The sequence below is a fragment of the Ochotona princeps genome, chromosome 2 (genome assembly GCF_030435755.1).
Source record: "Ochotona princeps isolate mOchPri1 chromosome 2, mOchPri1.hap1, whole genome shotgun sequence".
NCBI lineage: Eukaryota > Metazoa > Chordata > Mammalia > Lagomorpha > Ochotonidae > Ochotona > Ochotona princeps.
Window position 1 is genome coordinate 96,934,196 of NC_080833.1, and position 13,151 is coordinate 96,947,346.

At 43.5% G+C, this 13,151-nt stretch overlaps 2 protein-coding genes across 3 annotated transcripts in view; both read left to right on the top strand.

Moving 5' to 3' along the window:
• DCLRE1B (DNA cross-link repair 1B) overlaps positions 1-13,151 on the top strand; it is a 145,116-nt gene that overhangs the window by 72,706 nt on the left and 59,259 nt on the right. The window lies entirely within an intron of this gene.
• The window catches only part of HIPK1 (homeodomain interacting protein kinase 1), a 59,904-nt gene that overhangs the window by 43,543 nt on the left and 3,210 nt on the right, over positions 1-13,151 (top strand). The window contains exons 13-16 of one of the 2 annotated variants that reach the window (XM_058660079.1): positions 416-622; positions 4,603-4,844; positions 6,503-6,633; positions 7,772-12,409. In XM_058660079.1, the coding sequence (XP_058516062.1) occupies positions 416-622; positions 4,603-4,844; positions 6,503-6,633; positions 7,772-8,263 (1,072 nt within the window). In that variant the 3' untranslated portion in view covers positions 8,264-12,409. Of the gene's footprint in view, positions 1-415; positions 623-4,602; positions 4,845-6,502; positions 6,634-7,771; positions 12,410-13,151 lie in introns of those variants that run through there. The other variant, XM_058660078.1, reaches the window with a different exon arrangement.

Consider the following 13,151-nt stretch of genomic DNA (forward strand, 5'->3'; position numbering starts at 1 on the left):
GTTTAAAGTGGTTTGAGACGTAAGTTGCCCAGCACTGAAAATGTGGTGTAGATGCTGTTGATAGGAAACAGCAGGTACCTGCTGAATTGAGGAAGAGCTAACCTTTACATCTGGGCATGCAGCCAGGGGTGTCCTAGTTGTAATGATACGCTGCCCTATCACCTAAAATCTGGGCTTTCTTTATGATATTTTTTTCTGTTTATTAGTGAAATTTAACCATGGGGAAATGGCATGCAAAAATAGAAAAGCCTTTGTATTTTGGTGTTTTTTCCCTTGGAAATTCTGGCCAAAGGGATTAGTTTACTTTTCATTGGAACTTTTGTGGTCAAAGAGCATGTTAGAATGCAAGTTGAAGAAAAGATGTACAATCTAAGTGGCTGAAGACTGACATTTTTCCTTGTGAACTCTCCTATAGATCCTCTCTGGAAACTCTGCCTTCCCAAGTTTATTCTCTGGTTGGGAGCAGTCCTCTCCGCACCACATCTTCTTATAATTCCCTAGTCCCTGTCCAAGATCAGCATCAACCAATCATCATTCCAGACACTCCCAGCCCTCCTGTGAGTGTCATCACTATCCGTAGTGACACTGATGAGGAAGAGGACAACAAATACAAGCCCAATAGGTAAGACAGGTGGATGGTTCCCTGGTTTTGTTTGGGCTTAGACCACTGTTTTCCAGCAAATAAATCAAGACTTGGCTGTGAGATTAAGGGTTAAAAAATGTGTTTTGGAAGGATGCCCATAACCAGGAATTGCCAAGTTTTGTATAATATTCACATACTGGTTAATTAATTCATCCTTTCAGATACATTAGAAAGCACATTGATATAAGTAGACAGACTGCTCTAGCTTGGAATGCACATTGTAGTGTGAACTACTGCTTTCTTCCAAGGAATGTTATAGTCTGAAAATAAATAGCCTAAACAGAAAGAGTAGGCGAGAAGAGGTTATTTGAAAGCTGTGCAGTTTGTTGATCTGAAAAGTTCTGTTTGAAAGAGGTATAACTCTGCTTAGAACTTCCTTTTCTTCTTCCTCTAGTACATGAGCTGAAAGCTAACTAATTTAAGTGCCATATTATTTCTCCTTTAGCTACTTGCTCTTAGTAAACTGCCCTGTTAAGAGCTTGTATCAAGGCATTGGGCAGTTAAGGAAGAAGAAGTGACTACTTGAACTATGCTGCACACCTCATTATGTAGTCAGTTGCCGTGATTGTTCTGGGTTATATTTATTGGGCTTTTGGTGTTGGCATTTAGAAGAAAATAAGCCTTCTTGTGTTTGAGGAGGTCGCTTTCACACATGAAATTAACTTAGACTTTAAGGATTCATGCAAATAATTTTAATAAATTTGAATTTATTTAATACATTTGGGTGTATTTATTTATTGGTTAGAAGGAATTTAGAATTAAGTTAGATCCTTTCAGTTCAAAAAGACTGTCTATAAGACAACTGACATGAAAAATTTTTTTTTCTTTGTTAAAGATTTATTTAGTTTAATTGAAAGTGTTAAGAGAGATCTTTCATCTGTTGATTCACTTCCCAAATTGTCAGAATAGCCAGAGCTGGACTGATCAGAAATTGAAAGCCAAGAGCTTCTTTCCATTCTCCCAAGGATATGAGCCAAACCTTCATCACTTTCCCACTCTATAAACATGGAGTTGGAATGGAACTGGTGTTGTAAAATTTTTTGTTCTCTCCCCATAAAAGTATTGGGCAAAGGGGGCGGACGGGGCAGGACGGAGCAAACCTTAGCTCACCAGCAAGAACACAAATCAGGATGGAGCACAGGTCATGCTGAGCTAGGCTGTTACACTGGCTAGTTTGCATGAGCCAGGGAGGCCAGGACAGGTGGGGGGCTGTGCCAAGATGGGTCAGAGCAACCACTGGCACATGAGCGATCTGTGGCTGGGAGCAGGCCTGGCTGGATTGGGTTTCCACTGGTGAGTGTGGGGACCCGAGTAGGGGCTGCTTTCTGGTCTGGGTATGGCTGTAGTGTCCCTTGGCACAAGTGTGGGCTGGGTGATTTGAGCCAGGCTAGACTCCAGCACCATGTGGTGCTCATGAGGACCAGGGTAGATGTAGGACGGACTAGGCTAGGTCTCTGCCCCTACTAAGTCATGTATGAACTGTGTCTGGGTATGGACAAGCCTTGTCTGGGCTGAAACATCCAACAGTAAGAACCAGAATGGGTTGAAGGCCAGTCAGGAAAGGCCACTGTTCCTGCCAGGAGAGGAGGTAAACTAAGTAGGGCTGGCCCATAGACCCACCGATATGTGTAAGATCTGGCATTGAGAGAGGTTCTGATGTAGGAGCTTGGGCAACTTCTCTGGCAGGACATAGTACCTGTAGGTGATCACAAGAACCACGAGATGGAGCAGCCCAGACCAGGCCAGGGCAAGGTACCCACCATCAGGCATTTGACACAGGTTGGGGACGATCAGGCTGAACCAGTTCAAATCACCTGCTGGCGAATCCAAGCACCAGGACAGAGTGTGGGTTGTGCCAGGTTTGGACACAACACATACCAGTACACATTACAGCTAGGACAGGGTGCCGGCTGGGCTAGGCTGTATCCCTCAGCAGCGTCAGCTGGAATTGGGGGTGAGCCAGGCCAAACTACTTCATCCACTGGCAAATGCGAGGCGAGGGGGCTATGTCAGACTGGGCCGCAGTACCCAACCAGCACACGGGGGAAAACCTGGTAGGGGGAATCTGGAGGGCTCCCCTGCTGGATCACCACTCCCACTGCTGGAGAGCATGAGTTGGGATGGGGGCAGACCAGACCAGGCAGAGCTACAACACCTGTGGACCTCATGTGAGCTAGATCAGGGAAAAGCCAACTGGACTGACTGTTCCTAATGGTACAAACATAAATCAGAATGGGTGAGGGTTGGTTGGGCTTCGCCTCAGCATCAACTGGCAGATGCTAGCACTAGGGGCTAATTCTGTCAAATTAAATTACAGAACCACCTGAAGAGTACATGATCTGGGAGTGGGATTAGTCCAATAGGGAAATAATGGGCACCTCCCTCTTGGGCTACCACTCTCACTGTAGAACATGAAAACAAGGACTGGGGCAGATGTGGATAGACAGAATGGCACCCGCCAGTATGTATGTGGGCTGGAAAGTAGGGCTGGATGGGTTGAACTAGGCTTCAATGCCCATTGACATGTATGATAACTGAATGGGATGTGGGATAGACTGGACAAGTCTGCAGTACATACTGGCAAGCACGGGAACCAGGGTAAGGGGCCGGATTGGTGGGGGTTACAGGGAGTCGCCCCAACTAGGCTGCAGCTCCCTCTGGTTTGTGTGAGGGCCAAGTGTGAGATGGGCAGAATCAGGCTGGACTGCCACACTGATTGTTTCATGTGGAAGACAGGGTTGGAAGCAGATGTGACCCAGCCTTTCCAACCACCAGCACGTGTATAAGCTGATTGGGGCGACGGACTGTGCCGGACCCTGTACTGGCAAGTACACACAAGAATCAGGTCTGGGATCACCTCAGACGTAGTTTGTTTGGAGATCCGTCCAACTGAACTGCTGATATCAGAACCCCAGTCATGAAGAGACTGTGTCAGCCAGTGGATTCTGAAGACAGTTGATTGTACTTGAAATGGCGAGATTGTCAGCAATTCAGAATAGTTGAACTATCAAAACTGCTTGAGCAGGACCCTCAGAGCATGCCCCACATCGGGGATCTGGGATGGGTGGGAGACTGGCTGGGGCTTCTCCATTTATCTCTCTCCTTACCCTGGATACAGAAAAAATAATAATAATATTAATGTGGAAACAATGGTCTTACCCACTTTCCTGTAGCCCTTGACCCTTTGTGCCCTAGTCACTATGTAAAATTATCAAAATAAAAGAATTTTTTTAAAATGTATTGGGACCGACATTATAGCCCTGTGTGGTGAGCTGTTGCCTGTGAAACTGGCATCCTATATCAGAGCACCACTTGTGAGTCCAGGCTTCTCCACTTCTGATTTGGCTTCCTGCCTGAGCACCTTAGAAAGCAGCAGATGATGGCCCACATGCCCGCTGTTCACCTGAGATATCTGCATGGAGTTCTGGGCTCTGACCCTTGACTGGCCCAGTCCCATCTGTTCCAGTCATTTGAGAAGTAAACCAGCTGATGAAAGATTTCTTTCTCTGTGTCTTGTTGTCTTTCTGTCACTATGCCCTTCGAATAAAGAAAATCATTAAAAAATATATATTTTTTACAGTATGGTGAGAAGTTTGACTAGATGTTGATAAGAGTGATAAATAATGAAATGACTGAATAGGAATGGCTAAGATATGGAATAGGTGTTAGAAGTGTGGACTCTGGAATCTCTCTTTTGTATCTGAATCCTGCCTTCATTATTTAACGCTTGAACTTGAACTGCAATATGAGGATAATAATATCTACTGGTTAGGATTGTTGTAAGGCTTGAGGAAGGTGTGTTGAGCCTGAGTAGTGCTTGACATGTAGTAAACTCTCCGAAGCTTGCTGCTGTTACTATTTGCATTATTCTTATCATCGTCATCAGAAGGCCAGAGGTTGTTCAGAACATTGCTTATAAAGGGCGACTGAACTTTGATGTGATTTTTTCCTCCCCTCAGCTCTGGCCTAAAGCCAAGATCCAACGTCATCAGCTATGTCACTGTCAATGATTCCCCGGACTCTGACTCTTCCTCGAGTAGCCCGTATCCCACTGACACCCTGAGTGCTCTCCGGGGCAATAGTGGGGCTCTTCTGGAGGGGCCAGGCAGAGTTGTGGCAGATGGCACTGGCACCCGTACCATCATTGTGCCTCCGCTGAAAGCTCAGCTGGGTGACTGCACAGCAGCAACCCAGGCATCAAGTAAGTGGACCTTTATCTCTACAGCTTCAATCTACTTATGACAGTCATAGGGACCAGTGGCATTAGATAACTCTTTAACAATAGATTAACTTTTAATTCAAGTACCAGTTGCCTATACTGTGAAGTTATTTTTGGCCATGAGTTAAAGAAAAAATTGGGGTTAATATGAAAGTGAAATTGTAGTCTTAAAAACACATTAGCTTTTGATGGGAGGAAGTGGGCAGTTCGTGTGGTGGAGAAAATGATTAGGTTGTTAGATTTGAACAAATAAGTCTGGGTTGGCAATGTAGAAGTGAACAGGACTTGATCATTTTGGACTACACAAGTGTTTCAGAAAATAGTATGTCTTATATTTTTTTTTAAACCAGTGCCATAGTAATGATGCTATTACTGTTTTTACTATCAACTTAATCACCTCCATCTTTTTGCTCTACTAGATACTAGTCTTGTGTTTTCCCTGGTTCATTAGTTATATTTGTTCGATAATATTACCTGCAGTAACAAATCCAAATTTTCATGGCTCAGCAGGCTCGAGGAGCCTTTTTTCTGCTAAGGGCCATTTGTGTATTTATAACATGTACAGGCCACACAAAATTATCTACTTCAAGATTAGGCCACTATAGATTTATTGACTTTGTAATCCTGAATGTAGTTGCCTTGGCAGGGCCAGACCAAATGATTTTGCAGGCAGCCTGTGGCCACATTCCCTACTCCTAATTTAAGGGGAAAGAAATTCATTTCTTACTCATAAAAGTTCTCACTTAAGTTGATCAATTTACAGTGAGTTAAGAGCCGCAGCTTTGGAACCTCCACATCCAGTGAGGAGGAGGAGGAAACTAGTTTGAAGGGGCATGTACATTTCTGGCCATTTTAGCTTTTGTCCAGGCCACTGCTTTCCAGTGTGAACTTTATACCAAGGATGGGAAGTGAATGTTTGGTGTCCGTGTAGTCATCTATGCTGTACTTGCATTTGGGTTGTTATTGCCATAGGAATAAGCTGAGTTCTAATTTGCGGGTATTGTGTTAAGCCTCACTGTGGTTCTCCTTAGAATTAGTCCCATTGCAGTGAACACAGAGCTGTTGCCAAGCTGGAGTAAGATTATTAGGACCTAAACTGTTAGGTCCAAGTATATAGACTATTCATAAGTCATTGAGTAAATGCTCCAGTTTTTCTACTGAGAATGCAGAAGGAAATGCCATTCTGTATTTAGTGGATTGTAATTTCTTAGAATTTGAACCCAACAAGATGGAATTTTGCCTACCTTTAAGCCTCTCTGACAGTTAAATCTTCTGAGAACTACCACCATCTTTCTCAGCTTCACACTGCCGTTGAGTACTTGTTGAACCCATTGCAGGAAGCTGTAACCTCCTTTGGGTTAGGGACTGGGTCTTTTTTATGTATGTATTTCTAATAGTTCTTGTATCTAATAGGAGGTTAGATAATATTTACTTAAATGAACCATTTGGAGATTTTGTAGCAAGAGCAAAGAAATGGGTAAGATAGTTTTCGTTCTTCCAGTGTAAAAGTAACCGAGCAAGTAGGATGCATGTAAGACCTTCATCTTGATAAGTATCTGTAGATGGGGACCTAGTGATATGCCGGTGAGATTAGCTGAGCGCTGCTGACTCACTCACAACTGAGTCCTGACTCATTTTAGGTCTCCTGAACAGTAAGACCAAGCCAGTGGCCTCAGTGAGTGGGCAGTCATCTGGATGCTGTATTACCCCTACAGGGTATCGAGCTCAGCGTGGGGGCACCAACGCAGCCCAGCCACTCAACCTTAGCCAGGTAAGCGCTAGGGGCTGCTGACTTCTGTTTACCCCCTCCCCCCTTGTTACTCTGTGGAGAATCTTGCTTCGGGCTGGATTGCCAAATAAAGCCAAATGAAGCCCTTTCTGTGTCAGTTTGGTGTTTTGTGGCCTGTGTCATATCTGCATGTGCTGTGTAGGTGTGCTTGGATGGACTTCCCGTATTTTTCATCGGACCTCCTTCATCTGTACTAGAAGACTGGAGAAGTGTCAGAAATTGAAAAAGAGCCTACGATGTTTTAAAACATGCCTGGTTTTACACTACCACATGCTTTGAGACCAGATTCTCTCCCTCTATCTCCCAGGCCATAAATAACCTGAGCTTACAGTGTTTATTGAATTGAGACAGTGAGAGTGTCCCAGCTGCTTAATTGAATCAACTGCTTCTATCCTATCTGTTGTTTAGTGTCCAGGATCTGCCTTCCCTCTTTCCTCAGCTGTGTGATCCTCCAGTGGGGTGGGGAGGGTCCCTTTATTGTGTTCACTTAAGTTCTAATACATGTATGGTGACTACCAGTAGTGAGTGTCGATAGAGAATGTTAACTGTGTGTGTGTATGAGAGAGAGAACACATGAAAATGCAAATGTAAGTATGAGTTTAGTGCATCTGTTTTAGGTGCCACAATTCAAGAGAGATTTGAAGAACTTAGAGGAGAACAAAAGCAAACAATGGCAAGAAAGGTTAGGAAAAATTTAAATTCCCTGACGCCAGAATAGGGTGAGTTAACAAGTTCCTAACTTGCAGGAGTGGGCAGCCCTGTCACCTCTTGATTCTCCTCCTTCCTCAGCTATCTGATCTTATCTAGGATCTGTTTTTCCAAGAAGCGGAGTGATGGGTGGCCAGCAGCATTCATGGCCAGTGTGGGAGAGTCTGGACCATGGCAGTCCAGAAACAAGCACAGGTCAGAACCTTAACTGTCAGCTGGGTTTCTGGTACCCTGAACCAGTGATTCCTCACTCCCAGGAACAACAAGAAGAAATAGCAAATTTGGAAGCAATGAATTCACCCAATTTTCTCTTAAAGCTCAATGCTTCCCACCTTGATCAACCATGTAATCATTAAAAAAATAAAATTAAAAAAAAAAAAAAGATTCCTCACTTCCTTCTTCCTCCTTCCAGAACCAGCAGTCATCTTCAGCTCCAGCCTCTCAGGAGAGAAGCGGCAACCCTGCCCCTCGCAGGCAGCAGGCGTTTGTGGCCCCGCTCTCCCAAGCCCCCTACGCCTTTCAGCATGGCAGCCCACTGCACTCGACGGGGCACCCACATCTGGCCCCAGCCCCTGCTCACCTGCCAAGCCAGCCTCACCTGTATACGTATGCTGCCCCCACCTCTGCTGCTGCTGCATTGGGTTCCACCAGCTCCATTGCTCATCTCTTCTCTCCCCAGGGCTCTTCAAGGCATGCCACAGCCTATACCACCCACCCAAGCACTCTGGTGCACCAAGTTCCTGTCAGTATGGGGCCCAGCCTCCTCACTTCTGCCAGTGTGGCCCCTGCTCAGTACCAACACCAGTTTGCCACCCAGTCATACATTGGGTCCTCTCGAGGCTCAGCAATTTACACTGGGTACCCGCTGAGTCCGACCAAAATCAGCCAGTATTCCTACTTGTAGTTGGTGAGCATGAGGGAGGAGGACTCATGGCTGCCGGCTCCAGTCCCTGAGAGGCTGATAGTGGCTGTGGTGAGCTCCTCCTCACTCCTGAAACTCTTTAGCCAGCAGCTTGTTCTGCAGGGGCTCACTGAAGCAGAAGGTTCTTCTCTGGGGAACCTGTCTCAGTGTTGACTGCATTGTTGTAGTCTCCCAAAGTTTGCCCTATTTTTTAACTCTTTATTTTTGTGACAGCATTTCTGGCATTGGACAAGTTTAGATTCCCATCTTCTGCAGTGACCAAGGAAGAGAGATGATTCTGAGGTTGCCCTTTGAAAATGAGATTGTCTCTCTGACTTGATTTCTATAAGTGCTTTTAAGTCCCTCTTTGTTTTACTGCATCAGAGGAAAAATGCTGATAGAAGGATTGAAAGTCTGAAAAGTCCAAAGAGGAAAGTCATTACTTTTTGTTTATTTGAAAGCCAAGCTTGTCTGCCCGTTTTATTTGGAAAGCAGCTTAGTCGAGGCTGTTCTGTACTATCAGGCATTTCTCCTCAAAATTTTATCTTTGTTTATGAAGCATGTAAACTGATGTGTTAGTTTTGTTTTCATGTTGCATTATACCTAATGATCAGTTTTATAAACTGGTGGTATGTTTCATTCTGTGTTACTCCTAGGATTCCCTCAGTTGCTCCTGTGTATATTGAAGTGGTATTAGAAAGGCAGTTCACCACTTTCTGGTAACATAGTGTGTGAGAGAATCCAATCATACCTACCATGAAAGTACCAAGTCATCTTTTAAAATGAGCACCATGAATTCTTTTTTAAGTTATTTTAAAGCTTTCCTCTCTCCGATTCAGCCTAAATGTCATGGGAAAAGCCATTAAGGTGGTTATTGTTGTATGGTGGTTATTGTATTATATGCAAAATAGCTATTATGAAATGGTGGTATTGATGAGCTTTGCCTAAAGGTAGTATGAATTTTCAATAATACATCCCTGCGTTTTCCTCATCTCCCCTTCTGTTTCATGTGATTTATTTGGGGAGAAGCTAAAGAATCTGAAACCAGGTAAGAACGTTGTGTATAGCTTTTATACTTTTAAGTAGTTTTCTTTGTATGCCAGCAGCAAATTGAATGCTCTCTTATTAAAACTTATGTAATAAGTGCATGTAGGAATTGCAAAAAATATTTTAAAAATTTATTACTGAATTTAAAAATATTTTAGAAGTTTTGTAATGGTGGTGTTTTAATATTTTGCATAATTAAATATGTACATATCGATTAGAAAAATATAACAAGCAATTTTTCCTGCTAACCCCAAATGTTATTTGTAATCAAATGTGTAGTGATTACACTTGAATTGTGTATTTAGTGTGTATCTGATCCTCCAGTGTTACCCCCGGAGATGGAATTGATGTCTCCATTGTATTTAAACCAAAATGAACTGATACTTGTTGGAATGTATGTGAACTAATTGCAATTATATTAGAGCATATTACTGTAGTGCTGAGTGAGCAGGGGCATTGCCTGCAAGGAGAGGAAACCCTTGGAATTGTTTTGCACAGGTGTGTCTGGTGAGGAGTTGTTTGTGTGTGTCTTTCCCCTCTTCCTCCCCTTATTGTAGTGCCTTATATGATAATGTAGTGGTTCATAGCGTTTACAGTGAGCTTGCCTTAGGATGGACCAGCAAGCCCCCGTGAACCCTAAGCAGTTCACTGGGATGTATCGGGACAGGAGTAGTAGCTGTGCTGTGTAAATGCATTGTTCTCAGTTTCCCTGCTGACTTGGAAGAATAAAAACAGCAGCTTTTCTTTACCGCCACCTCTGCCTGTTTCCACTTTGGGTTCTGAGCTGAATTCTCACAGAAGCATTTTCCCTGCGTTGCTGTCTCACTGTGTGTTGCTACCGTGCTTTTGTGAGAATTCGGGAAGCGGGTGAGAGGAGTGAAGCCAATATTAAATATGCATTTTTTAAAAAGTATGTGCAATCACTTTTAGAATGCGATTTTTTTCCCCATGTGGCAGTCCTTCCTGCAAATAGTTAACATTGATAATAAAATTTTTGCTTGTTGAAAAAGAAATTTAACAGATGTGTTTATACCAAAGAGCCTGTTGTATTGCTTACTATAGCCCCCACACTGTGGAGGAAGAGTTTGTGGTGCTGCTGGTTCAAGGAACTCACAGCAAAGTTTCTTAACCAGTGAAGGATACTAGGAAGGAACCGAAACCTGTTGCATCATTGGGGCTTTTGAAGTTTCTTTCTTATAACTTGTATATTCTTGGGGCCCTTCAAGCTGTGAAATTGTCCTTGTACTCTCAGCTCCTGTGCGGATCTGGGGCAGGTAGAAGGTACGGGGACTTGGGAACATTCCTGCCTACAAAGGCCACGAAGAAGAAGGCTAACCCTAACATACAGATGTGTTCCATCTGAGCTGGAAATTGTATACATGAGGAGTAATTGTAGGACTGGTTCTCTGTGGAGATGGTGTCAAGGAGGTGCCCGATGGAGATGGGAGATTTCGTGGAACCTGGTCAGCAAATTCTGAACTGGGTTGAACACCGAGGAGCTAAGTATTTGGAGTTTCTTTATTGTAAGGAGGAAGGGCTTCCAAGATGGGGTGGGCAGTCGGTGCAACCTACCCAGAAATACACATATGTGTGCGTGTGCGTGGTTCTTTAAACTGTTCTGCTGTGATGTATTTTCAGCACCATATTGGTCAAAACAAACAGTTCGGTTTCTGTTGTTAGTGTTAAATTGTTTACTGGTCAAAACATGTGATCTTTGTGCCACCTTTTTTTTGCCAAGCGCATTCTGACTTCCTGGTTCAAACACATGCCTAGTTCCTAAGGGAGACAGTTTTTGTTCCTTATCTTTCTCTTCCTCAAGGGACATAATGTATTGTTTTTGTATAAAATGAGATGCAAGAAGAAAAGATCCCCCTGCCTGATTCCACCAAGTAGATGCCATTTAAGATAGGAGTCTTCATTCTGTGGGAAAAGAGAATACCAAGAGCTTGTTGTGTTTGCTGCTTTGTCACCCTAACTAGCAGTGTGTCTTTAGAAAAACTGCAGATTTTCTGTCAGACTTCAGATTGACATTTCAGATTTACCAAGATACAGATTCACCCGTGTCTGCCAAATGTGTATGTGTTTGATGTGGCTTTAGATTCTATCCCTGGGCCTGAAAGCAGCTGGCCCGGGCAGCGTGGGGAAAACCACAAGGATTTGGTGTAAGTCCTCTCAGAACTAGGGTCTCCAGTGTCTTCCCTTCTGGGTGACAGAGGAAGTGGGGAGTAGTGAAGCATCAGGCTCGTGGGGACGCTAGATCACTCCCAGGAGCTGATCCCACCCTGTTCAGCTACGACATACCATCCCCAGAAGGAGAACTCCCTTTCCAGCAGTCCTGACCATTCTGAGCCCACGTTTGGAATGGCTCATTTCATAGTCCTCCACTAGAGGGGCCAAGCTTGACTGCAGTAGCCAGGCAAGCACAGGAATGTGTGCGTTACTCAGCATTTCTTATGCAAAACTTCACAAGTTAAGATTGTTTGTTTTAGACTAGGAAGTGGAATTGCCTCTCAGTGACAGGAATGACCCGAGCCTGCTTCCTATTTCGATTTGTTTGAAACTGATGAATGGTGCAGCATGTCTATATGGTTGTTTGTTGCTAAACTTTATATAATGTATGGTTTCAATTCAGCTTGACAAATAATCTCACTACATGTAGCAGTACATTATATGTACATTATATGTAATGTTAGTATTTCTGCTTCGATATTGCAATGGAATTCCTACTTTATTAAATGTATTTGATATGCTAGTTATTGTGTGCGATTTAGACTTTCTTTTTGCTTTCTCCCTTTTCTGGTTGTGTGCTTCCTTTTACAACAAGCCTCTAGAAACAGTTTCTGAGAATTACTGAGCTATGTTTGTATTGCAGATGTACTTAGGGAGTATGTAAAATAATCATTTTAACAAAAGAAATAGATATTTAAAATTTAATACTAACTACGGGAAAAGGGTCCATTGTGTAAAACATAGTTTATCTTTGGATTCAACGTTTGTCTTTGGTTTTACAAAGTAGCTTGTATTTTCAGTATTTTCTACATAATATGGTAAAATGTAGAGCAATTGCAATGCATCAATAAAATGAGTAAGTTTTCTGACTCACGTGACTGCTTTTTACTTCCTTAATGGGATACTTACGAGATCGCCAAAGGACTTCTTTGGAGCGAGGAAGACTATTGCGGCTGTCTGGGCGTCAGTAGAGTGGTAGACAACTGCCTTCTCCCTGCAGACCCCCGCAGTGGGAATGGGGAGGTGATGTGCGGGACCGTCAGGCTCTCACCCTCTGGAAGAGGTGGAATTTGCTTCCTGGCGTCTCTTACCAGACATCTAAAGAAGCAGAATGAAACCAAGTCCCTAGCAGAAGATGCTTGTCCCACCTCACCTTTGAAAGTTGCACCGACATGTGGTCCTTTTTGGGGAAGGGTCACCTCTGATTAAACTATTTTTATCCTAAAGATTTGTCTGGATAAAGAAGGGTTTATCTAGATTGCTGACTGCAGATCTCTGGATAAATACTCTGTATTTGACATCTTGTGATAATGTTTCTGGCCAGGTCTGCCTTGCTGTAGCCATTGGTTTATTTGGTCTCCTGCAGCTGTAGTAGAAACACCAGGAGAGGCTTTATTGGACCATAGCCCAGGGAAATGATTGTGGTCTGTTTTCTTTCAGTAGTAGCAATGTGAGGATTAATTTGGTTGTGGCATTAGACTGCAGGGCACAAATTTGTCTCCTACTCTGGATAATGGAAGTTGATGTGAATGTGCCTCAGTTTGAGAAGAGAGTATCCCAGAATGCTTTTGGAGGGGGGAACCCACAAAAACAAGAAACATGTAGATTGGCTGAG